The sequence below is a fragment of the Fusarium vanettenii genome (assembly GCF_000151355.1).
Source record: "Fusarium vanettenii 77-13-4 chromosome 1 genomic scaffold NECHAsca_1_chr1_3_0, whole genome shotgun sequence".
NCBI lineage: Eukaryota > Fungi > Ascomycota > Sordariomycetes > Hypocreales > Nectriaceae > Fusarium > Fusarium vanettenii.
In genome coordinates, this window is record NW_003315881.1 from 3,832,191 (window position 1) to 3,857,492 (window position 25,302).

Below are 25,302 nucleotides of genomic sequence, written 5' to 3' on the forward strand. Positions count from 1 at the left end.
ACAAGACTAGCTTCCGGCAATAGCACGAATGGGCGGCAGGTAAGCCATTCATCTCATGCAAGCCCGGTTCGCCCATTTGATATGGGCCATCACTTTTCTCATGCACATGCGGGGACCGTCGATCGTTCGAACCGAGTAAAAAAAAACCTTCCGTTATGCTAACGCGCACACCCCCCGGCTCCGAGACATTCCAACCGTCGGGGTCCCGCAGCAGGGGGGTTGAACAAGAGCAACTTGCATGCATTCTTTTGCCAGAGACCATGGCGTGGTCTCGATTCATCAAGCTCATATGCAGAGACTGGGGGGTAAACAACAGGTCCCCTCTGTCTCTCCACACATTGTCTGTCTCTCTCTCTTTTCAAAAAGCAATCCATCCATGTCACGGGCTGGCGCTTTGCCACATGGGGGACCACAGTCTTAGATGAATTATGCTTCGTCACGGGCTGAAGAGCCAAGAGGGCATAGTGTGTCCCTCTCCCGAGGGCGTATCGGAGGACGCCTCTTTTAGCATGAAAGAAAAAAAAAGTCAATCAGGGTCCCGTATTCCTAAACAGTGTCAAAAGGCATCCCCGAGCTGAATATGGGCCTCGCTTAAACCGGTCTTGGGATAAAGCATCGCGGGGTCTTCTCGGAGCACCTTCAGCTCAGTCGGGCACGCAGACTCCGGCAGAGCACAGCAATGGAGTTAAGTCTCTTGGAGAACACCCAGGAACCTTGTCAGAATGCGGTCCTGCAAGAAAGACAGAGAGAGGGAAGGATTGGACTTGCAGCTCAGTCGTGACACCACTGTGGGAGGGAGTCAGGCTCGGGACCCATCGTGGCAGTAGCCGTGTCACTGCCCACCCCTCGACGGTGTATCAGGGACTAATGGCTTCTTGGCTGACAGGTAGGCTCAAGGTTGTCCTGATGGAGGAATGATGGCCCCCATGAGCTGAGATTGTGTGGCTACCCTTTTCTTTTCCTCGAGATATATAATAACCTCCGAGGCGCCATCATGATTACCTCCCTCGACAAGCTCATCAAGCAGCACTTCCTCACTCATCACTTCACCCCAATAGCCTTTACACAACTCAACAACTCCCCCTTCATCAGCCGCAATGGCCCGACTTGCATCTTTCCGGTCCAACTACTCCACGGAGCATGATGGACCAGTTCAACCAGGCGAGCAAGGCCATGTTATCCCTTCCACCACCAGAAACTCAGTCGTCATCGTCCTAGGAGAGTTTTGCGGAACATTCATGTTTCTTCTCCTCTCCTTCATTGGAGCGCAGACTGCCCTCGTCACCAACAACCCTTCAGACCCCAGTGCACCTCTGGAGCCCTTCAGTCTCATGTACATTGCCGCATCCTTTGGAACGGCACTCGCCGTCAACGTCTGGATCTTTTACCGCGTCAGCGGTGGAATGTTTAACCCTGCTGTAAGTCAGGCCAGAAGAGCAGCAGCAGCAATTGTTGTGCGGATCCGAGGACTTACATGCTAAACTTTTTGACCTTTTAGGTGACTCTTGGTTTGATGCTCGTCGGTGCTGTTAAGCCACTCAATGGCCTTCTCATCGTCCCCACACAGCTCGTCGCCGCTATTGCAGCTGCGGCCGTTACTGATGGCCTGACCCCAGGCCCGCTTCTCGTTGCCAACGCACTCGGAAATGGCACCAGCAAGGCCCAGGGTGTCTTTATGGAGATGTTTCTCACTGCTCAGCTGGTGCTGACTGTGTACTTCCTCGCTGTTGAGAAGCACCGCAGCACCTACCTGGCCCCAATTGGCATTGGTATCTCCGTCTTCATCTCACACATCTGCGGCACCAACTGGACCGGCACCTCGATCAACCCTGCCCGTTCGTTTGGTCCTGCCGTCGTCACCGGGTTTGTCGGCTACCACTGGATCTACTGGGTCGGACCCTTCATGGGTACTCTCCTGGCTTTTGGATGCTACAAGACCTTCAAGTGGCTCGAATACCATACTGCCAACCCAGGCCAGGACGATGATGACGTCGAGAAGGGTCGTCATCACCATCTCGGCTTCCACAGCCACGCCCATGAGAAGGCCGCCATGCCCCAGTCCCAGGTCGACACCATCCCGCCCAAGGACGCGAGCCCTCACCAGAGGAACGACAGTATGATTGACGGCCAGATGAGCCCCGTCGCTCCCTAGATGGCTGGCAGCTGCTTGGATCACATGCTCAGCATCTCATGCAACCGTGCAAGAGATGGCGAGGATGCACAAGAGAGAGATTATGGAACCCGCGTAACGGTTAAACTGGTACAACTCAAAGGCTGGATCAATTTGTTGAGCCAATGACCATTTGCATTTGCACTTGCACTCGTCAGTGTCTGTGACACGACAACAACAACATCTCGGGGAATCGGGGAAGACAAAGAGTGGAGGAAAATATTGGATAGCATCGGAGGTTCCGGAGCACACGAGGAAGGGTATGGTATGGGTCTACGATTGAAATGAAATCAATTAATTATTCGTTCAAAAGGGGAGGAGGGATACAGGAATTTTTCCTTTGCAAACAAAAAAGAAAGCCATTTGCTTTTGCGACAAAAATGCCAAATGATACCTTAGTTTCCGTGATTGTCCTTGTCGTCCGGGGCCGGGGAGCTCGTCAAAGCCACCGAAGCCTCTTTCTCGCGTACCTGGACTGGACGGATGCTACGCCGCACCATGGCAGCGAAGCCGGTCCACCAGACCCAAATTACCAAGCTCGCGTAGGACAAAAGAAAATAAACAAGACAGATACGGGGGGCGAGTGCTGAGTCTGTCAAGGGAGGGTGTTGGCGCAGGAAGCTGATGATGTCTCGGATGGGTCCTCCCTGGACAACCACATCCATGTAGACTGCACGAGAGACGACGATGGTGGCAGTCAACCAGATCAGTTGGAGGATCTCTAGCGCCAGGGTCGATTCGTCAAAGGATGTGTCGAACCATTGCATGTGTGAAGATAGATAGGGCGTGTAAGAAGCTGTCTTGAGAATGAGAACGGTTTCTAAAGTGAGGCCAGGCAAAAGAATGATCAAGCTAGCCGACGGTACTGCCTTGGGGTTATTGCTAGCTGGAGTAGAAAAGGCCCAATAAGCGATCGAGCCAAGCAAAAACCCAAACTGAACCGCCCACAAGCCAAAGGTGCAAGCCCGAAAGAGGCGTACTCTCGTCGTCAAGTTTGTCGTCGCCATGTTGTGCGATATAAGTTGATTATCAGATGTCGTCCAAAGCGGGGGAGCACTCTATCCTATTTAAAAAAGAAAGTACGTTCCTATTAAGAAAAAACCGGTTTACTGGGTAATATGATGTAAACTCGACGTGGAAAAGGTGAAACACGCGACGATCAAAGCCCAACGTTGGGATCTGCCTCTCCACATGGAATATCCCTGCCCGACTTTGAGATTTTCTGCCAAGACTATGGGGTCTCGTAGTTTCAGATCCTTCAACGGTCGAGATGCAAAATGGATATTGAAAATGCCATGAATTTTATATCTGTCTCATAGAAATGCATTTAAATGCAAATTTAAGCAAAAGTGCGCTTCAAGATGATCATGAGCTCGACCAAATGTGCAACCACAGCGAAAGACCTGTTCGAAAATAATAGTAAAAAAAATAAGAATGGTCAAATAACAAATGGGCCGATCAGACGGGAGCATCCGAATAGTCTCGCCTTATTCTCGTCCAACTGTTGCCTTTGTTTCGAGTTTGTCTTTGAAACATGATACCTCGATCGAGGTAGCATGGATCTATAAGCCAAGATCGCGAGGATCAGAAATAGCAATTGTCGCCCGAGGGTATGAGGAGAACAATCCACAAGCACGGCAGCTTTCACATTGGCTTTCTAATCAAACAGTACTCTGTCAATTGTCGCAGTAGACCTCGCACCGATCAATCACGTTCAAGAAATAGCCAGAAACGAAGGCCGTTTTGACAGCTGGAGCAACGTCCCGCGACAGGACAAGTCAGATGTCAAGATCAGAACCGAAAAGTCGGTCAAGGGGGTGTTACCAATCGCCCGGTAAATCAAAGGTGCCAGATCAATGCAGTGGGAGAGTCCTCTCAGCTGCTGGTCATGACACAGCAGGTATCAGTCATGAGTCAGGGCTGGTCGTCCCAGGGCTCTACAGGTGGAACAGGACACCTGAGCTTCGACGTACTATGATTGCATTCGTCACCAGTCAAAAGAGCGCGATTCGTCAGGGAATGGACTTTTTCCCTGTAGAAGAGCGGTGTCTGAGAGACCTTGTATTGTTTCATGAGCGTCAAGTGACCGTTTCCCCCAGATGTTGCCTGACAAACGTGGTATGATGGTGTAAAGAAACGGTATGACTCCGGCATATGCATGCCATAGTACCAAGCTGAAAAGTTCGCGGGGTCAATGAGCAGGTAGAAAAAGCAAAGACTAGTTTCTGCAATAGTTGGACGACCAAGGCAAGGTACAGACAGCATCATGACCAGGTCAGCGCAACAGGTCTCATCTCAGGTCGAGGTCATGATCAAGATCCCAAGTGTGCTATCCCCCCAGTCATGAGGAACTCTTGGCAGGCACTGACCCGCATCGATAATTTGTACGAAAATGATTTCTTAGTAGTCGCATGCAGTTACGGCATCCACCGCGCCGGGTGATGGGGACGAGATCCTCTCTGAGCCGTGGAAAGTGGGTATGATCCGTTCGCCCGAAGATCAACTTGCTCGCACTGAAGGGAAAGGAAGATGAGATTGATCGAGCATGATTCATGAGACTAGCTCCAAGCCTTTATAAGTCTGTGATCGTGGTAAAAACATCAAGATGGTTGTGTTCAGAAACAGAGACGAGCCGCTTATCAGATGCTGTCGTTGCGCCAAGTTGCGGCTTCTGCCCAGTCCCTCGGTACGGGAATAAAACTGGCAGGGCAGCAGCCAGAGGTCCGGCTTCGCTCTCGCAGACGCAGCTTGGCACATGTAAAAACGGCTGCTGTTAATATTCCTAGATCCTTGCAGTGGCGTTTGATTCGAGATTCAAGCTGCGCTTTCGGCGGACCAAGTACCGTTAGGGCAACGAAATCATGTCATGATGGTGAAGAAAGATGCCGTTTTGACCTCGCTTATTTCCGCGAGGAGCCGGGAAGAGAAAGAGTCTAGACCCAACGTCGTCATCAGGCATTAATAGAGGGAAGATTGCGAGTACCATCACTGCGTCTGAGCCACGATCTTGAGGAATAAGTAGAGGCGCTCGAGAACTGGCAGGGAATGCCTGGCGCCGGACGGGATGCATCCTGGAACTCGGGCTGTCGCGCCTTCCACAAGCACCAAGCCAAGAGGCACCCAGGCTGATGCACGTGACCATTAACGGCATTGAGACGTCCAGTCCCAATAACTGTTCCTGCGCCAGCTGATGACAGCAGATGATCCTTGAACCTCTTTTGATCAGTCTTGCCGGTTCCCACCTTGAGATAGTCGATAATTGCGATAATCGACGCTCGCTCCCGGTCCAAGGTCAAGCAAGCCCTCTCATCTTACACCGAAGCCTGGAAAAAACACCCCACTTCGCCGAGCCCGGTCCTCGTCTTGAGCCGGCCCAACGCACTGGACTGCAGTGTCGCCTCCCAAGGTTCTTGGCCGGTCACAGGACGAGCAATTCTCGTTCAGTCGGCATTCCGCCCCATTCATCCTTGATTCTCGCTCCTACAACAGCAAGCTCTTACTTCTCGGATCCGCATATGTACTAAGCTACCACTCAATCTTACCCAAAACCTGACGGAGCCGAGCGACGCCTGGCCTGGCCGCTTTCCTCCGAGTGGGGCCCTCGATGTTTAACGCGGGGACGGGAATTACCTAAGGCTTCCCTCTCACGACTCCTGTTGCCGAATTCACTACTTCTTAGCACACTTTCGGATTCGATTCCTCTCGCCAGACGCCGTGGCCCATCATGTCGTCGGTAAAGGCAACCAAGAAGAGCGCCTTCTCTTGCGAGCCCTGCCGTAGACGCAAGGTCGATATGCCCTCTGCTGCTAACTGCTCAAGCCCCTGCTGACCCTCTCTTAGGTCAAGTGCGGTGGCGAGCAGCCCATCTGCAATCGCTGTGCTGCTAGGAACGATGACTGTATCTACAAACTGTGGGACTTCCCCTTGGTCGCGTGCTCTCTTACCCTTCACTCACACCTTAATAGAAACCCGACTCTGTCTTACACTCAGCGTCTTGAGGAGCGTATCAAGGAGCTCGAGGATCAGCTGGCTGCCGTCAAGTCTCCTCCTTCTATTGCTGCGTCTAATCACTCTAGCCCGGGCATGTTCAACGGCCACGAAGGCCGCTATAGTGACGAGCATATGACTAGGAGCTTCATGGGCCTCAAGATCGACGACAAGGGCGGCATTACTTATCATGGTGCTACCAGTCTTTTCAACCTTCCCAGTGATCCGCACAAGCACAAGGCCGACTCGCTCTCTTCAATTGATTCGGATGCGCATAGGAGAGAGCGCCTCGTTAATAATGCATGGCACCAGCGCGCAATGGAAAACCTCTCCGACATTCCCGTATGCATTTCAAGTTCATCTATTCGTTCCGTCGCTTACTTTTCTAGGAACCCTTTCAATATCTCTTGAATGTCCACTGGTGTTGGATTCAACCCCTATTCAACTTCATCTACAGGCCTGCCTTCACTCGTATGCTTTGACCACTCACCACCTCCGTGCCGTGATCTAACCCTAGACAGGTGACATGCAATCGATGGGACCTTACTATTCGCACACACTTCTCAATGCCATATTGTCGCATTCGATCCGATGGGGGAAGAGTGATCCCTCAACCAAACGGCTGCTGGATCAGTCTTACGATGGGGGTGCTGTTTTTGCAAAGCATGCTCGAAGCATGCTGTTCGACGAATTGAGCAGGGGCGTCTGCACAATTCCGACAGTTCAAACGCTGCTTCTCCTTAGTGCGCAAGAGTGCGGCCATGGCAACACTACTCAGGCCTGGATCTACAGCGGCATTGCTTTCCGACTCATCGACCACTTGGGTATTTGCGTTGATGGACAGAGATATCCAGGCTCGGTCCATTTGTCTGACGAGGAGGTCGAGATTCGGCACCGACTATTCTGGAGTTGCTATTTCTGGGATAAGATCATTAGCCTCTACCTTGGTCGTTCGCCATCCATGCAACACTCACTCGTATCTCCCCCTCAAATCATCAGTGAGTTGGCTCAAACCTTTTAGACATTTCATCACACTGACAATTTCTAGTGGATGATTCCGCCGAGAACGAACTCTGGGTCCCCTTCGACTCACCTCACGGAGGAGACTGGAAGTACCCGCCTGCCACGGCTCACTCAACATCATGCTTCATGAGTGCTTGCCGACTATCTGTCATCTTCAACGAGATTCTCATTCACATGTATGATCCACTCTGCCAGAACACAGAGCAGGAGATGCAAGAATGTCTCCAAAGCCAAGATCCTGCCATGAAGATGTGGTGGGATCAGCTGCCGCCTCATCTCAAGATTGACCCCTTGGCCTTGCCGGCTCTTGCCCCCCCATCACACATCGTCACTATGAAGTGAGTATATCCATTCTGAACTATCTGTTAAGCACCGACTAACCATTATCAAGTGCCCTCTACCATACGTTCAGAATCCTCCTGTTCAGACCTATGCTCTCTTGGCAGGTGCACCCAGGAGATGACGGCCCGCATCCGATGCAGAACCATCTCGTCGAATGCGTCACGTCGGCAACGGCAATCATTGCCATCTTTGACCTTTTCTGTCGAACCTTTACCATCAACCACTGCGTGCTGTCATTGTCATACAGTGTCTACATCGCAGCGACGATCTTCCTCCTGCAGGTGCAGGCAACCCCTGAAGATCAACAAGCAGTTCGCAAACTCAACTTTTGCATCCACGCCCTGCACCAGATTAAGTTTGTGAATCCAGGTAAGTGGAACAGAGTACGCGCCGTGTTCAACTCTAATCATCTATAGTCATCTCAAGTGCCCTTGCTCTCATTACAAGAGAAGTAGCAACCCTCGGCCTGGGCCTGGGATTGAATCCACAACAACCACCGCAACCACAGCCGCAACCTCAACAGGCAGCAGAGATGCCACCAATGACACCAGATGTCCCAATTTCCGAACCTATGTATCAACCTCCGTTCGAAATGTCCTCTCAACAGTCCCCCTACGAGCCGGATCAACTCTTTCAAACTCCATGGGCCGACAACCTGAGCCCGAACGCTATGGCCGTGGACCGTGGTGTTTTTGAGGCGCTATCGACTTTTGAGCCCTTGAGCGTACGGGTGGGTGCTATTCACGAGTCGGATAATAATCCACAGACGTTTGAGTGAAGGGGGTTGCCTTAGGCCGTTCGACCAAAACCGTAATTGATCAGACACGGCTTGTCGACCGCGCCGGGAGAGAACAAGCCTCCGCACTACGGGTGGCTCATGAAACTCTACAACACGAACTCGGGCCTTTTGGAGGTTTCGGCCCAGGAGTCAACGATACAACCAGTTCCGGCTATCGCCTCAACTCATGGCCGATCGGCCAAGTTGTACAGACTTTAGCGGCTGGACATTTGCTATGCCTTGGGAGCTTCGTCCACTCCCACTTGGCGATCCAACTGGATGACCTGACGGCTTCAGATGGCCAAGGTAAAGCGCCGCGCCATTCTCCCGAGGTTCCATGTGACTGCTTGCACTCGGCCGTAGGTGCGTTTCAGGCTATCACTGGAAGGACTATGGTGTCATGAGGCCGAAGCCGAACAGGTTGAACTCATGCTGGCACATGAGGGGCCCCTAACAGATCATGATGATTTGTTACCATCATGATTCAAGAGAAGGATGTCCTGCAAGAGTGCAGGAGACGGCAAGGTCGAGATGCTTCTTCTCTTTACAAGCCGAAAATGGAGATGCACATGATGATCTCTGAACGATTGGAAATACTGACACGATCTACGCAAAATAGTAAAATGAAAAAATTAAATTGGCAGAGGAACAATGTGCACCGTTGTCCTCGCGCATGAAGCCCCAAGATGACAATGAATCAATACCAGTTGCCATTCCTATCCTATTGTACCGCGCCGACCTTTGACTCTACCGACAAGACACCATAACGTGTACTCCGCCCAGACCAAACGCTATAAAGAAAGCACTTTTCCGTCATAAATGGTCATGATGATTTTGGAACATCCCACAAGTCCTCTGCATTTCCAGTAAATAGCCTCTGGATGAGGTACTCGTCGTCGCCGCACCAGTCGAGGACTGTCTCCATCCATGGCTTGATATCCAACCCCTCGTACCTTGTATGAGGCCAATCTGTTGCAAATACTACACGACTGGTGCCTCCTAGGCGAATGACCTCCTTTGCGATGGGCTCAATGTCGCTATGGTCTGGTCGCAAACTCATGCGATAAGGAGCTGATAGTTTAACGTATGTGTGGCCATTCTTGAGAAGACGGGCTAGAGATGCGAATCCAGGCAGGTCATATGGGTCGGCGCTATCATGACCTTTCAAAGATGGATAACCAATATGGTCTATACAAAAACGGATGTTGAGGGAGGGGACAATGGGCTCCAGAAGAGTAATCATGTGCATGGGAACATAGACCTGAACAGCCCATCCAAACGGTCGCACAACATCAGCGTACTCGTGCAGCTGATCAGCCAGCTCCTGCGCATCGACGGTGAGCTCGTTGGATTGCACGTTCAACCTCACAGCCCTAACGCCTAGGTCATGCCACTCGCGCAGGGTGTCGGGGGTCATGGCGGGCGGGTCGAAGGCGACGACGCCCCTCCCCCGCTCGGGGCCCAGAGCGCGCAGGGTGTCTATGAGGCATGTGTTGTCGAGGCCGTAGATGGAGGGTTGGACGAGGACGATGTTGCGTATGCCGACTTGAGCTTCAAAAGAGAGGGCGTCTTCAAGGGAGTGCGAGTTGGGGCGGTACATGGCGGCGGGGGAGAGGGCGTAGTTTTCGACGTCGAGGACGTGCATGTGCGAGTCCCATGCGCCGGGGGGGATGCGCTCGGCGAGGGGGCGTGGGGGAGTCGTCATGGCGGCGGTAGCGGCAGAAGTCACATGGCCAAAAACGAGGCCCTGGACGCGGTTCGCGATGGAGTTGTTGGTGTTTAGGTCGTCGGGGCACGGAGGCGAAGTCGGAGGCGGCGGGTTCTGGCGGGGAAAGAGGGTCAAGCTCCGAGCGCGGGACGGCGAGTCCCGGGAAAGGAAGGAGGGAGGCCGATGGGAGCCAAGAGGACGTTGTCTTTTCAAGGAGCCATGATTTGTTGGTGTTGATTTGTAGGTAAAGATATTTGTGCGGGTGAAATGCCTGGGCTGTGCTGGGTTAAAGGCTGCAGCAGAGGATGCAGTAGCCCTTGCTGAGGCGGCGCATCCGAGGCTTCGACACGGCATTCTCTAGGTGCATGTGTGTAAGCCGGGATAAGCCTGCAATAGCAAAATCTAGGTCGGAGAGGAAGATGAAAGGGTGAAGAAGAAGATAGAAAGTCCACAGCTGAGTTCAATTGAATTTCCTCGCCACTAATTACTCATGACAAACGATGTATCGTGAAAGCTTTGGTTTAGTGAGGCGAGAGGCTGGTTCGGAAGTTGGCCGATATGCCGAGGCGAGAACTTCAACTGATTACATGGAGGGCATACTCGACATATTATTAGATATTAAATATATACAGAAAATATTCAATGTGCATAAGTAACAGTGGCACTCTATATGGTCCTTCCATTCCAGATTCTTACTCAATCTCAATCTCAACCGCCTTGAACGAGACGCTATCAAGGTAGGCGTTTGTGCTGATGCACTCAAACCCAATAGCGACACCAAAGTCATCAATTTCCTCCAGCTTCTCATCCGTGACGTCACAAATCGTCGAGATCTTTGCCCACCGACTCTCGGCAGCCGTCGCTGGCAGCACACCAACATTAAGTATAGCCTCTGTGAGGCCAATAGGTCCAACGAGACAAGCGGCGACAGCCCTGGTGCAGCCTTCTCTTTCATCACTGGGGGAATCAACCTTGACGAAACCCTCGAGGGCATAGGAGCCTGCCTTGAGGAGGGACTTGTCGATGCGGTGGTAGAGGTAGTTTGTGAAGGCGCTGCCGGACTTGGACTCGAAGTGGAGGCGTGCCGCTTTCTCGGTCTTGTACGAGTCGTCGGTGAGGGAGAGGTCCTGGTCGGGGTAGGGGATTGCCTGCCAGGGTTGGAGGCCGTCGTCGAACTCGGGGTTGGTGACGAGGTTGGTGGGAACGACTTTGGCTGTTGTGGATGTTGTCTGGGCTGAGGTTGTTCCAGAGCTGCTCTCGACTGTAGTTGAAGTAGTCGCAATAGTGGCCAAGGTTGTAAAGGTCGAAGAGGTTTCAACGGTTGTAGAAGTTGTCTCGACTGAAGAAGCTGAAGTAGTTCCGGATGAAGTCTCAGCTGTGGTCGAACTTGTCTCGGCCAAGGCGGTTCCAGAGGTGGTTGTAGAGCCAGTCTCGATAGTCACAGAGGTTGAAGCTGCAGTAGCCGTGCTGCTAGTCTCCGTGGCTGAAGTCGATGAGATGGTAGTGGTGCCGTGTGGTATACAGACACCAGCATCAACAACCGCCAGAGAAGCCAGTGCCGCAAAGGCAACGGCCATCAACTTGTTTGAAACCATCACGAACTGAATAAACGAGCGTATTAACGAGAGTGCTACCGCAAAGCAGGAAGAAAACAACTCATCTCGGAACCTCCCCTTCCTCCTATATACCCAACAGCTACACGACAATCTCAGCAAAACACAAGTCTTGGCGAGCGGAATTGTTCCTGAATCTTGAGGTGCATCGTATTCATCCTTGCAGTAGCGTGTCCAGCTATGAAATGATGACCAAAGCCATTGGCGGGATGGTCGATTGTCAAATCGACTCTGCAGGGGTTGGAAATAGTTTGCTGGCGCTATCGATTGAGGCGTCTCGGTTGACAACGACCAACTGTGAGTTTTTCTCCCAAGTTGGAAATACGTCTGATATGCTTATCGAGGAAAGCCGGGGTTAAAGGTATCACATCATGGGGCATCGTATTCTGTCAAATAAGGTCTCACATGATTGCTGTGGTAAAGGAGCAGATGGTTGTAATATGTATGACAAACACTCGATCGCCTAATCCGTGTATTGTGAAAGGCAACCTCGAAATCAGATAAGAAGCCATTGGATAATGTGTGGAAAACAATCCAAAGTTGATTGGCTTGGGGATTATACCTAACTGGACAGTTCTACTGGTTCTGATTGCTCTTGGTTGACATGGGCTAGATAAGAGGCAACGGAGTAGAGACCCGGAATTCACTATTCTCTAGCACACCCGACAGCTAGTACATCGCTCAAAATGTCACTTGATCTAGTGAGGGTCTATCGTCTTATACATCTCTTGGCCAACAAGGTCAAGCCCCTCTCCTTCAATGGGCATCAACTCTTAGACATTTCAGCCTTGAGTCTCAAGGACTTCCCTTCCTGCCTGAAAGAACATCGTTTGTAACATTCGGGCCGACGTGACTGAACTCGCAGGGACTCTCGTTCTCAGATTCATTGGTAGATCGAGTCATCAGCTCGAGGACATGCTGTTAGTGGCTCATGTACAGTGATGGAAAGGCATTATCACCATGAGAGTCTGCCTTACATTCAGATCAAGCCACCATCCCTTTCTCAATCATCCCTACTACTCAAAATTAATCAGAAGGATTGTCATTGTGGGCAAAGTACAAGGTTCATGAGCGATCATCATACAAACCAAAAAGGAGAAAGTGGACTACACCTCAACTCACGCCAGAATGATCAACAAAGCACATGAAAACAACCCCGCAATAATACTAACTACCACCTTGGAAAACATGTGGTCACGAGACTATATACCAGGATAGTCAACTAATGGCCCAGAGAAGGATCCCCCAGATCCTGGAGAAGGATTCTCGAAACGCTTGGCACAGGGGACTACCGAGTAACGACATGAACATGCCATGTTTCAAACATAGCCTTTATACTGACGATCTGACACCATGTCACCATACAAGATCGGATCTTGGCCAATCACAAAATCTCCTCAGGGGGTTCAACCGAGTTCCCCTCGGGTCCTGCCGACCTTGGTTAAGAGTTGAAACTCCAGGCAGCCGGATTAAACCTTGTCGTTTCTGCCCTGTGGGGGATTGTCTGTTGTAAGGAAAGCATGGGGTGCTCTGTGCCTTGCGTTGGGATGAATAGTTGGGTGAGAATCTTATGACGGCCTTCCTTATTGAGTAACTCTTTGAGTAGATGGATCAAAAGGATTGTATGAGGGATGATGAGCTGGGCGAGTTTGAATTGATCAACATTGCTTGGATGTTGTTTGAATACCTCTGTGATGGACTCAACAATGCGTATAAAGGCTGACCTGTTGTCCAGCCATAAGACTGCTCATCGTTCCGCTTCACCACACTCATTCCTACACTTTAAACATTATTGACAATGTCTTTCAATAAACTCGCTCATCTAGCGCTCCTTGCTCCCGCCGCAATGGGCCTGGTCGTGCCCAAAGGCATCACCCCTGAGCAACTTGACAAGATGATGCCCCGTGGTGTCGACCAGCCCGGAAATCCACGCCTTGACTTTGGAAAAGATGGCTGTTTCTCTACTGGAGCTATTGGTGAAAATGAGGTGTGCTGATACTTGACTAGTTATACCAGAGCATCAACACTGACGCGGTTTTTAAGGAATGGACCGGTTGTGAGCCTACCAACAAACTGGACGATGAAGGCCATTGTTCCATCAGCCCTCACAGCGATGACCCCGTAAGTACCACACCCCTTAACTTCAAATGACAGCCTTAACACCATCTAGTGTGAGTCATTTTGTGAAAAGAGCCTCAAATGGAGCTACGGCAAAGAGGTCAAGTTTGCCAACGCCGAGTGTCGCCGCGGAAAATGCACCCTTGAAGATCGTATGGCCGTGACCTTTGGCGAGACCATCAGCTGGGGTCTTCAAATCGGTCACGGAGCATTCACTGCTGGCGTCAGTTTTACCTACAGCCAGGAGAAGCAGACACTCAGCGGTGTGGTCCGCGACAAGCCCGATGATCTAATTGATGAATGCGGATACTGGACTTTTGTGCCGTACATGGTCACGTAAGTCTTACCCCTGAACCACCATCCACATCCCTTGCTGAACCTCTCTAGGTCCTGCGGTATCACAGCCAAAGGCGAACACACCCAAAACGCCTTCACAGGCGAAAAATGCAAGAACCGAGTCGAAAAGGAAGAATGCCTCACCGACTACCTCCGCCACTCTGACGGCATGCCAGCTGGAGTGCCCGTGTATGTCACGTACGACTGTGCGACTAGAGAGCGGCTCGCCTTTTGCAAGCAGGATGAGCTGTACCTGAAGCTGGGAGTTTCTGAGGATGAAAAGGTGCATCAGGATTATGCTCTTTCTTGGTGGGATGGGGATGCTTCGAGGGGACCTACGGGGACTGCGCAGGTTGTGTGTGAGAAGGGTATTTGGCCTCCTTCTTGAGTGTTACTGGCTCGACTGTGTGACTGGGGGCTCAGCTGGGTTGAATGGTGTGAACTCTTGTACAACAACTTTTTTTCTTTCTTCCTTGTTGTTATTTCCTCATTAATCGATTGTCTTTATTATACATGGATATAGCTCCTGTGACTGCTCACTTTTGTGGCCTGTCATTTCCGATCCGATCTATACGGAGCGGCCGGGGCTTGAATCTACCGAACCCCGGGCCGCGCCGCAAACGAGAGCCGAGCCCGGGGGACGGATGCGGCAAGCCACTCCATAAAGTCCGGGATTGAATCCCAAGCTTCGGAGCATTTTTCGTCTCGCACGGACAGCGATACAGGAATCCAAACCCCTGCCTACGTATTCCTTTTGCTTGCATTTCAAGCCAAGCCACAAGCCTGCGAAATACAGATTCCAGGTGAGCAGCGTAAAATGCCTTGCACAGCAATTAATTCCATAACATGTAACATCATACATATAAATCTCACCTCCTCAATTCCAAATACGCTCCTTGATACTCTTATCCGGCGTATTCAAAACACAGCCGCATCTGATTCCAAAGAGGCGCAGACAGGGGGCGCAAGGGGAGACCCCTGGGCTGAGAACCCCGCGGAGGCGCTTTCCCAAAAAGGCAATAGAGCTCTAGCAATCCAATCGTCATCGGCGCTTTCGGTGACGCAGCCATTTTTTTCTTCCTTTGAACGGCGGGGGGCGGGGTCTTTGGACCCTTCGGTAGTATTTGTCAACACCCGTCTATGCATCACCGACCGGCCGGCCGGTGCTCGGCGAGTGCATAAATTTCTATATAGCTTCATCTTCCCTCCGTCAGCCATTGCGTTCTACCACATACATTGACATCAACCTCTTTCTATCCATCTGTAACTGAATACCATCGCCGACTAGCCACAATGCCCTTCACACATCTCCCTCCCTTCCTGGCGCGCCTCGCCCGCCCCTTCACCCAATCCGCCCGCCTCTCGATCGCCCCAGAGTCCTCCGCCGGACCCATCCCCGACGGCGCTCAGCTCTGTACCGTCGCCGCCGGCTGCTTCTGGGGAACGGAGCACCTCTACCGCAGACACTTTGCCGGCAAGGGTCTTATCGACGCCAAGGTCGGATACATTGGCGGAGACCTCGAGAACCCGAGCTACCGCGCCGTCTGCGGCGGCAAGACTGGCCGTAAGCCTCTCTCTCCTTCTTTCGCAAGATTAATCGCTAACTATTTGAAGACGCCGAGGCTGCTCAAATCATCTTTGACCCCTCCAAGGTCTCGTACGCACAGCTCCTCGAGTTCTTCTACTCTATGCACGACCCCACGACCCTCAACGCCCAGGGTCCTGACACTGGTCCCCAGTACCGCTCCGCCATCTACTTCCACGATGCCGAGCAGGAGAAGATTGCGCGCGACATCACAGCAAAGGCCAATGCCCAATGGTGGAAGGGAGGCATCGTCACCGAGGTCGCGCCCGCTGGCAAGTGGTGGTCTGCTGAGGAGTATCACCAGCTTTACCTCAAGAACAACCCCAGTGGTTATGAGTGCCCCAGTCACTACCTCAGGCCGTTTCCCCCTCTGAAGTGAGCTTTATAAGACATCGGTGGAAAATCTTTCTCTCGGGTTAGCATGTAGAAGGTAGCATCAATCTTTCAATAATCAATCAATTCACAATTCAAACACACCGAGGAGCAATTGCTCTAATTTCTTGATTCAATAATCCTGTTCCTAAGCTACAAATGGGAATTTCCATCAACTGGCCATTCTGGCCAAATCAAGAGAGGAGTTCATTAGCCTCTTGCCAAGCAATCCATCCTTTTGCCAAAAAATAATACACGGTCATCACCATCCAGGCAAAGCCCAAGCCATTACCACCTCTTACTTTCGTCGGTTCTGCTGCATCATCAGGATCTGGACCATCCGGATAAAGATGTTGAGGAAGTCGAGCTCAAGGGAGATGCTCTCGTTGACAGGATCCCGGCGCATCACACCAGCCTGAGCGAGACGGGCGTGGTGCAGAACCTTCTGGACGTCGTAGAGGGTGAAGCCACCGAAGACAGCGAGACCACCGTACAGCCACAGGCTCTCAGTGAAGGCAAGGGTTCGGACGGCGGTGGCGGGGATGATCAGAGGGGCGAGACCAGAGGCGGCGACGATGGCAGCGCCAGCCAGAAGAGGTCCACCAATGTAGAGGTACTTCTCCTGCTTAGCAGTGGCACCGACAATCGAGATACCACCCATCATGGCAACAGTGTAGAGGCCAGCACGGGCGATGAGGGCACCGGGAACGAAAGCGAGAAGAGGGGCGACAAAGGCAGCCTGGGTGGCGTTGAAAGCGGTCCAGAGGGCGTACTTGGGGATATAGCTGCAAACTTGTTAGATTCTGTTCATCACCAAAATTTCATCTCAAGACTTACTTGTCAGGGCTAATAGATCGGGTGCCAATCATGGTCGCAAAGCTGAGCGCAAGACCACCAATACCGACAACCCAAGGGTTTGTCACCATGATTCGGTACACAAAGCCGGTCTGAACCATCTGTCGGGCAGTCAAGCCGATGATACCAATTCCGAGTCCGGTATGCAGGAAGGTGTTGTTGAGGTACTCGCGCTCGTAGACGGGCATGCCGCCATCCTCACGAGTCTCCCGGTTGAAGACGGCATTCACGGCGACGAGTGTACCACCAAAGATGGCACCGCCAACGAGAAGCCTTCGGGTCGTTGTCTGGGGAGCAGCGGCAGTTCGCGCAGACTCCTGGTAGTATGATCGACCTCCGGCGCGACCGCCGCGCTGGAAAGCATTGCGTGTGGTCGCTGATGTGATGCGGGAGGTGAAGAAGTTGGGGGTCGGCTTTGCCGGGACGTGGAAGCTTCGAATCAAGCCGGCGGCAGATTTGGAGAGCACAGGAAGCCGCTGCGCAATGCGCGCAGGGCCCTGGCGGAGTGTGAGCGTAAACGACATCGTCTTTCTGGCGATGCAGGTGTCGGTTGTCGAGGGATTGGGTCGTTGACAAAGGAAAGAATTCAAGCGGGGATCCGAGGGAAGACCGGGGTTATAATATGCATCGAGGTTCCGGTAAATGGACGGAGTAAAGCATGACGTTGATATCCGACGTCACGTGTTGGAACTCGGTGGAATTTTCCGGCGCCTCTTGGTGACTCAGTTGGTCAGCAGCCCCGGCCCCTGCTAAACTCCAAACTCCATGCCCCGTCGCACCTCGGACTCGGACTTACGATGGCCGAATTTCCTCAATTACATCATATTGAAATTTGCTTCAGAATTATTATGGGAGCCAAGACGTCAAGTGCCTTCCCTTCAGCTCCGTCAGGGTATCTTTCATGTATCCCTTCCGCTCCCTTGATGCAGTACTGGCTTATCCAACACATGTCCATGTCCATCCATGCCCACCCATTTCCATCCCTCGCTACCTGTCCAAACCCATCAACTACCCAGGCTCGTAAACGCAAATGCTCCTTGACTTTTGACGCCGATGCTGTATGGTCATATCCCTCATGCAACCGCAACCCAACAGGACCCCGTGCCTCCCAAAGTGTAGTAGTTCCCCAAGACTCCGTTGCATCATCGCAAACCACCCGTTCCTTTCTCAATGACGAACCGAACAGGTCGCCGAGCCCTCTTTGCCCTGTAACCGAACGCCGACCGCGGCATAAAGTTTTGCGACGTGAGCATCGCGACGCTCATAGCCTTTGGTGCAGGCAATTCCTCTTCGCCCTCACCACTCTCGCTCGAGACGCCCGCCCTTGGCCGCTGACCAGCTCGATCGTCAAAGCCCCAGTTTGCAACGCTGCCAGCCCTCAGCCAAGACTCCAAGTTTCGACATTGACTGACGTCCATCAAGTTGAGCCGTCCGCAGCCATTAAGGACATTCTCAACTCCTCGTCCTGTAACACGCACACAACCACGTACACTCAAAGCTTCAAGATCGTTCAGATGAAGTGCAACGCTCTCCAAGCTTCCATCACTGACTGCGCTTCCACAAAATGCTAGCCGCAGGTCCCGCAGCTTAGGGAGACGAAGAGCCACCACCTCAGTTGCTGTATCAGAGAGGGCGCAACAAAACGACAGATCCAGATGAGTGAGATTTTTAGCCGAATTGACTAGGGCAACAATCGCATTGTCCGACAGATAGGTGCAATCTGCCAAACAAAGCCGAGACAGCTTTTCGAATCGGAATGGTGCCCAAGATTGGAACCCTGCATCAGTGATCGATGTACATCGAGTGAGAGATAAGGACTCGATGCGATTCGATGCATGGGCAGCGAGATGAGCCATTGACCGATCCGTGATATGTTTGCAGTACGAGAGGTTGAGCCGTTTCAACTTCGGGCAGCCAACCACGGTACCCGGTGGAAGTATCGTAGGCGCGGCCTGCTTCTGTTGCTGTTGTTGTGCCTTGCTCCTCGAACGAGCCGTTGAGCTTGAGATGACTACCTGCTTCGATGGAGGTGGCTTCGCAGAAGGTGGCGGATCAGGTACCACCCAGCCTACGACGCGGCCTAGGAGGTTGTCGCCAACCTTGCGACAGTTGCTCCAGTCCACCTCTTCCAATCCCTTTGCATTCTCACTCATCTCCAAAATCTGGTTTGCTGAAACATCCCAAACCGACTTCATCTTCCATCGTTTGACGTTCTTGCCGCACTTTCGCCAAAGAGCTCCAAAGCCCTCATCAGTTATATGGAAGCAATTATTGAGATCAATGGTCACAGCTCTGGTACCGATGAAGGGAGCAAGCACCTTCACAATGAGTTCATCGGTAACCCTGCGGTTGTAAATCGAGAGATCGACATTCTGACAAACTTTGGGTGAAGTTGTCAGCAGCTTGCGCCAATGGGTGCTGACAAGTCGTAGCCGGAATAGTTCCCCAATATCGACATGCTTGAAAATGTAGATCAAGATCTCATCTGAAAGCACAGGCTTGCTCATCGTAAGGGGTCGCCGAGGTAAGGTCGTCCTGACTCTCTTCGCTGGAACATCGTCGCTATCCATGGCCTCGGTAAACGCAAACTTGATTGGTGTCACCTCTGAAAGGCGAGAACCAGATCTCACTCCATTAGTGGTAGTTCCAGAACTGTCAGTTGGTGGAATTGGAGGCGCCAACGAGTGACGGCGGCGGTTCCTAATATTCTCCATGTTGACACTCAAAAACGGATCAGGGTCCTTAGGTTCTATAGTGCCAGAATCGTCCTTCGCCGGGGACGTCGGCTTGGACGGTGTAGTGAAGGTCAACCCTGGCAACGTCGCTCGCGTAGGCGTGGTAGGAGTCGACGGATCAGACTTGTTGGCCTTTTCTCTGACGTCGGCGTCAGCCATATCAACATCGTCGCTTTGCTTCTGATATCGAAGGCGCGCTGTCTCTTCAACCTGCGACTTGATATCTGGAGGACATCGTCTCCAGAATTCATCAAGCACATCACCGGTGATCATGATGCACTCGACAGTCGTGATAGCCCGGACCGTGGCTGTCCTACCGCGAGAGAGGCCCAAACTCGCAACTTCTCCAAAGTATTGCCCTGCTTTCAACCGTGGTCTCTTCTGGGGAAATCGAGTATTGCCTTGGAATCCCTCGTTGACAATTGGTTCGTCGTGGATTACTTCAGCTTCACCACGAACGATGAAGAAGATCTCATTGCCTGGAAGCCCCTGGCGGACAATATCTGAGAAAGGCGTATAGGTTTTTGGTTGAGCACTAAGTCCAAGAAAGTGCAGAATGTCGGCTGGAAGAGTTGAGAAGAGCGGCAGCTCCTTAAGCGTCGTTCGAATGTTGATTTGGCCACTGCCAATTGCGCTTCCAGCAGCAGGGTCCTCGATAATCCCTGGGCTCGGTGACTTTCTCTTCTTGGAATTGACCACGGCACCGTCCCTGATAGCACCCCTCTCCCCTGTAGATACTTCGCCAGGGGCAGCTTCTCTGGCACTGAAATCTCCTTTGGGAGACTTGAGCAACTTGCCACCCTCTTGTCTTCTCTTTTTAAGAAGATTCAGTCGTTCTTGTGCCTCCTCCCGGATAGCCTTCTCCATCTCGGGAAATTTTGGCATAACAGTATGCAAGTCTTCCTTCTTCAACACCAGCAGGAGACATTTCGTTCGGGCAATAATGGTTGCCGTGCGCGGCATCTGCATAAGGACGCCAATCTCACCAAAAAAGGCTCCCGCCTTGAGCTCCGCGTACACAGCCTCGCCATCCCGTGACGTCACAGCAACTACGCCGCGAACTAGCCAGTACATTGCCTTCGCATCGTCGCCCTCTGTCACAATGTGATCATTGGGGCTTTGGATCTGCGGCTTCAGATGGTTTCCGATGGCAACGAGGAATTCCTCTGGAGCAGACATGAAAAGGGGGAACGATCTGATCCGGTCAACCAAATCCAGTGGCATATCTCGAATGAGAGATGTTGTAAGCGGCGAAGGTCGGACGGGTCGGGTAGGGTTTGTCTCGACATTGAAGGATCTGATCAAAGAGACAGAGTCGGACGAAGCTCCAGAATTTGAGGCCTGCTGGTGATGGGCCAGTGCCCTATAGGGCGAGGGCGAGTTTGGAGAGCGACCTCGCCTCATGGTGACAGTTTTGACAATGGACGATGTGGCTCAGCGGTGACGAAATCGCGGAAACGAGGGCAGTGCGGCCTCCCCTCCAGCCAGCTCTCAGGCCGCTGCAGCAGCAGCTGGGGGTGACGCTCCGTTTGATCGCTTGGCCTTGTCAATAGGAACTAAGGGGCGATAACGCTGACAAAGGCAGTCAAGATGAGATAGGATACGCTCATGCTCCGGTCCAACAGATCGAGGATTGCGCACGTGAATAGGGCAAGGTCGTCTTGAATTTGATACTAGAATGGTATCGACGGTTGATGCAGGAAAGGCCCGGGCGATGGCCTGGTAGCGGTCCGTAGGCCCCGCGATGAGGTGAGAGATGCAAAGCCTGTCGTCACAGGCCAGATATCGAGCTCGCGAGTTGTACAGGGTCCAAGATGGCGGTTTGGAACCTCGTCGTGACACAGAGGCAGGGGACGAGTTGTCGGGAGAGCTGCTGTGTCGATGCAGCCGTGGGAGTTGGTCGTCCAAGGGCGATCGCGTGGAGGTGCCACAGTAGACTTTGAAAGAAGTGAGCGATGACGGCAACGGAGACAAAGGATGGGACCGGTGTAGGCGGCTTACCAAAGCTTGGGTGGAAGCCAAGGAGGACGATCTCTAATACTCGGCCGAGAGGACGCAGCAGTGACAATCCGAGCGGGGAGCAGTCGCGGAGCGGCGAGGAAGCTATTGCGAGAACAGCTATCTGGCACACAGCTACACAGAGGTAGTTGAGGGAAAGTCAAGATCCGTGAAGGTAAACTGGATCCGCATGGAAAAGATTCCAGTCGCGGCGGAGCGCAGGCCGGCCGCCACACACACGACGCCTACCCACAACTCAGAGGCCCCTCAGCATCTCTCACACGCCCACCGCCCACTCACACTCACAAGGTCCAGCTTGGTGTGGGGTAACGCTTCTAGCTGGCGGGCAGTGCCGTCACACAGTGAAGAGCGTGTCGAGCGCGGGCAGGGGAGCAAGGGGGCCTGGGTTTGGGGCACACGCCGCAAGCGACGAGTGGAGCAGAGACAAAGCAAACCAAGGCAAGCAAGCGTCGGCAATGCAAGCAATGCATCGGGAGAAGACCAGTTCAGTAGAATGCAAATTGGCGATACAGGGCAAGTCCATCCCGACCTGGGCAGGACGCCCGCCCCGTCCATGGAACCCCCCGCAGCTGGTACCACCAAGGGAGACGGCAGCTCTCGTGGTGTGCTTCTGTACCTTAGCCCGCGCGTGGTGCTAATAGTGGCGTCGATGGTTGCCACGCAGGGCATCAATGGCAGAAGTTGAGCTCCGGGTCAGTGCGTGCTTGCGTGGGCGCTTTGGCGCTTCGGTGGATGCTTCGACGAAGCTTCAGTGGATGATGAGCTGCCGTGGAGCCATCCTCACCATGCTGGCATGCCCACCTCTCGACCCTCTCCCAAGGACCCTGGCCGTCGCGCCCCTTGCCCCTAGCGGACGGCACCAAGCGCAGATGACCGAGCGCGCACAGGGCGCTTACGGGGTCCTGACGTTGAGCTTCATGGGAACAATGGCCTGGGCTGTCCCAGCAGACGGATGTGGTGTTGAGCGGGAGAGCCGAGTGGAAAGATGACCTCGCTTGTTGGACGGAAGCGACCCGATAGCTTCAGCTGTGCTCCTGGAGAGCCACCCACGATTCCGTTACCATGGATGCTGTCCATCGCACCTGGGAACAGGGTTGTCGACCGGGTTGGTTCTGCTCTTGGCTCGACGGTGAGTGGTGGCCGTTTTGGCAGTGGCCGCCTTCTGCCGTCATCATTTCCCCATCCACCGCGTCGATCCTGATCTTCGGATCCGCGCCAGCCTGCTGGGAAAGGGGGCTGTTGGTCAGAAGACCTCGTGTCTCCTCCTTCCGACTGCATATGTACTGTAGCTTACCGAGGCATGCGAAAGGACAGCTGCGACAATGGCTTGACTGTTTGAGTAAAGGGAGCTGCAGGATCGCTATTTGGGAATTTCTGGGCAGGCAACGCCGTCTCGTCTCAACAGCAACTGGCTTGTGTCCAAGAATAGTATTCAGTCCCGTCTACCGGAGACGGAGACGCACGCATGGAACAAGTCGCTGCATTGTCAATGGATGTCAATGCTGATGCCAAGGGAAGATGATCCTGGCCAAACAGGAGAAGGCTCCGCAGAGTCCTTTTGTGAAACGTTTCGTCCTTGCCTGTTTCATTAGCGAGTGCGGGCAGCACTTTCCTCCTCGGATCAATGACCGAGTGCTTGCCTGAGATAGGCCAACTACCTACCTGGGCAGGTACGGATAGGTTGGCGGCAGCTTCACATGAAAGGAAGGAACGCCTTGCGCCAGTGTCTAGGATCACAACATCCACTGCAGCATCGTAGGAATCTCTGCATCTGCAATCATTCATCTCGCATTCATTACTTTACTTCATTTGCTTTCCCAGTGCTCAGACCATCACTCTTTCAGCCGCGACGCATGCAACATTTCTAGAAAGACACGCCGCAGCAAGGGCCACAACGCCTTGACCACCTAGCCCCGGCAGTAGAAGCTCGCTAGAACACGCACGTTAAATTGCTTCTGTCGGATCGAGACTGTTTTTCTTCTGACGGACCGTTCCCAGCTCAGCATCGACCAACAAACATTTAGGGCTGCTTAACAGGGAAATTATAGCACATGGGTTCATGTTGCAGCATTCCGGTGTCCGACATGTCCACTTCTCCGTCTGCAGAACCTCTTGAGCCTTCTGAGCATCCTGAGCCCTTTGAACATTCTGTGCCTTCTGTGCCTTCCCCACCCCGTCCAACTTTTACGCTGCGGGCTTGCCTAGATCTAGGCCCGCGCCATACCAGGATACAATGTTTCTTTCGCCCGCGCTGTGGCATTTGCGGCGTAGGAATACAAGCTGACGAGCGTTTCATACCAGGTACTTCCAATCCCTCTGTGCTTGTCTAACTCCTTGCTCACTGTCTGTTCCAGTGATTGGGAACGATGACTCCAGCGCTGTACAGCACTTCATGCCAGTATCAACACTCCCAATTGAAGGGTGCGTTATCAACAAGCGATGCAACTGCCTTCAGCAACCATGCAACATAGCTCACCCCTTGCCCGAGGGCGTGTTGATCCATGTGGATTGCCTTCAATTATTCATGCGTGAATACCAGGGCGACAAGGCTTTGTATTAGTTCTTTGAAAGAATTCCAGCGTGTCATTGGTTTTCGTAGCACATGAAAGGACGCTGGAAGCTTGCACCGCCATACTGAGATCGGCATCAGCCAATGAGAAGAGGTCTTTTAAGCCCAGTTACATCGGGCGAGTCTCTTTCTTTGCTTTTGAAACCTGAAGAGATCTACACCAACTTATCTCAGGTACCGACAAAGATGAGCGGCCGTCGCACTGGTAACCCTATGATAACATTTTTGAAAGCAATCTCAGTAATTATTTCAGTTCTGGTTCATGCAAGCCAACCCGTTCCTGTTTATTTTCACAATTCCATGTCCCGTCTGGTAAACTTCTTAAACACCTGCCTATCAACACCAAGTCTTCCATCATTAACTGAAAACGCACCAAAATGAACCTGAACCAACTACCACCACCCGTGATCGATGACGCTCATCTTGGTTGGAAGCCGAGATGTGGCCTTTGTGGCCAGGCCATGAGACCTAACGAGAACATCCTAGCCTGTATGAGCAACGATGCCAACCTCATCTGACATTCAAGACCCTGCCTTGACCAGGTACTAACCAACATGCCACAGTGCTCGGCAGCGAAGATTCTACCTGCCCTGCATTTTGCACGAGCAGGTCTCCATTTACAGATTCTCCACTTCGAGATGGTTGTAGAAACCCGTGGGAGTTTGACACGATGCCTCGTTGTGGGAAGATGGGATGTAGGACGTGCGACGCAGAGGGTGTAGCTATCCATGCGGATTGCTATGATGTATTCATGCTCAATTGTGAACCAGAGCGTGCTCTGGACCGCATATGGGTCGCCAACTCCTCCACGAAAGAAGCTCTTGTCACTCTCTACAGGTTATGAATCAGGTCATATTACAGATGCCATCCTGCTCCGTACCATAGAGCTGTCTCAAGTCACCGGCCTCACTATTTTCTACGCCCTGGGATCGGTCATGAGCATCCATGCCCATACGGCAAAGGCCCCTCTAGCAACAAAGACATATGAGCGCTTCCCGGCCTACACTAAGCGTTTTGTCGGTTGGGTATACGTACCTCTTGCTCGCAACGACCGCGTCCTCCTCCTTGGGATCCGAGCCCGTAGGGCTTATA

The 25,302-nt window shown here is 52.5% G+C and overlaps 7 protein-coding genes across 7 annotated transcripts; 4 read left to right on the forward strand and 3 right to left on the reverse strand.

Annotated features, from left to right (window-relative positions):
* Positions 1-1,097: 1,097 nt before the first annotated feature.
* NECHADRAFT_90431 (uncharacterized protein) lies at positions 1,098-2,152 on the forward strand (the record flags this gene model as incomplete). The annotated part of the gene is made up of 3 exons (XM_003053824.1): positions 1,098-1,120; positions 1,196-1,418; positions 1,499-2,152. 3 exons carry the CDS (start codon positions 1,098-1,100, stop codon positions 2,150-2,152), a joined length of 900 nt encoding a protein of 299 aa, XP_003053870.1.
* A 413-nt stretch (positions 2,153-2,565) lies between these two features.
* On the reverse strand, positions 2,566-3,177 carry NECHADRAFT_75449 (uncharacterized protein; the record flags this gene model as incomplete). Its single annotated transcript, XM_003054535.1, has 1 exon — positions 2,566-3,177. The coding sequence occupies one exon, from the start codon at positions 3,175-3,177 to the stop codon at positions 2,566-2,568; it is 612 nt and encodes a 203-aa protein (XP_003054581.1).
* A 2,717-nt stretch (positions 3,178-5,894) lies between these two features.
* NECHADRAFT_30648 (uncharacterized protein) lies at positions 5,895-8,300 on the forward strand (the record flags this gene model as incomplete). The annotated part of the gene is made up of 7 exons (XM_003053825.1): positions 5,895-5,957; positions 6,161-6,499; positions 6,547-6,628; positions 6,679-7,155; positions 7,206-7,518; positions 7,572-7,891; positions 7,939-8,300. 7 exons carry the CDS (start codon positions 5,895-5,897, stop codon positions 8,298-8,300), a joined length of 1,956 nt encoding a protein of 651 aa, XP_003053871.1.
* An 823-nt stretch (positions 8,301-9,123) lies between these two features.
* On the reverse strand, positions 9,124-10,005 carry NECHADRAFT_90432 (uncharacterized protein; the record flags this gene model as incomplete). The annotated part of the gene is made up of 1 exon (XM_003054536.1): positions 9,124-10,005. One exon carries the CDS (start codon positions 10,003-10,005, stop codon positions 9,124-9,126), a length of 882 nt encoding a protein of 293 aa, XP_003054582.1.
* A 3,414-nt stretch (positions 10,006-13,419) lies between these two features.
* Positions 13,420-14,607, forward strand: NECHADRAFT_75452 (uncharacterized protein; the record flags this gene model as incomplete). Its single annotated transcript, XM_003053826.1, has 5 exons — positions 13,420-13,530; positions 13,629-13,742; positions 13,792-14,075; positions 14,127-14,430; positions 14,599-14,607. The coding sequence occupies 5 exons, from the start codon at positions 13,420-13,422 to the stop codon at positions 14,605-14,607; spliced, it is 822 nt and encodes a 273-aa protein (XP_003053872.1).
* Positions 14,608-15,299: 692 nt separating this feature from the next.
* On the forward strand, positions 15,300-16,054 carry NECHADRAFT_73432 (uncharacterized protein). Its single transcript, XM_003053827.1, has 2 exons — positions 15,300-15,639; positions 15,690-16,054. Exons 1-2 carry the CDS (start codon positions 15,369-15,371, stop codon positions 16,037-16,039), a joined length of 621 nt encoding a protein of 206 aa, XP_003053873.1. The 5' UTR covers positions 15,300-15,368; the 3' UTR covers positions 16,040-16,054.
* Positions 16,055-16,130: 76 nt separating this feature from the next.
* Positions 16,131-21,026, reverse strand: NECHADRAFT_57678 (uncharacterized protein; the record flags this gene model as incomplete). Its single annotated transcript, XM_003054537.1, has 3 exons — positions 16,131-16,817; positions 16,870-17,384; positions 18,072-21,026. The coding sequence occupies 3 exons, from the start codon at positions 21,024-21,026 to the stop codon at positions 16,331-16,333; spliced, it is 3,957 nt and encodes a 1,318-aa protein (XP_003054583.1). The 3' UTR covers positions 16,131-16,330.
* Between the last annotated feature and the right edge of the window lie 4,276 nt (positions 21,027-25,302).

What these genes read in the sequence shown, in the direction of transcription:
- NECHADRAFT_73432 (XM_003053827.1), top strand. Translation starts at nt 15,369, where the DNA reads ATGCCCTTCACACATCTCCCTCCCTTCCTGGCGCGCCTCGCCCGCCCC. An exon ending in CTGCGGCGGCAAGACTGGCC is followed by an intron (nt 15,640 to 15,689) that starts GTAAGCCTCTCT and finishes AACTATTTGAAG; the next exon opens with ACGCCGAGGCTGCTCAAATC.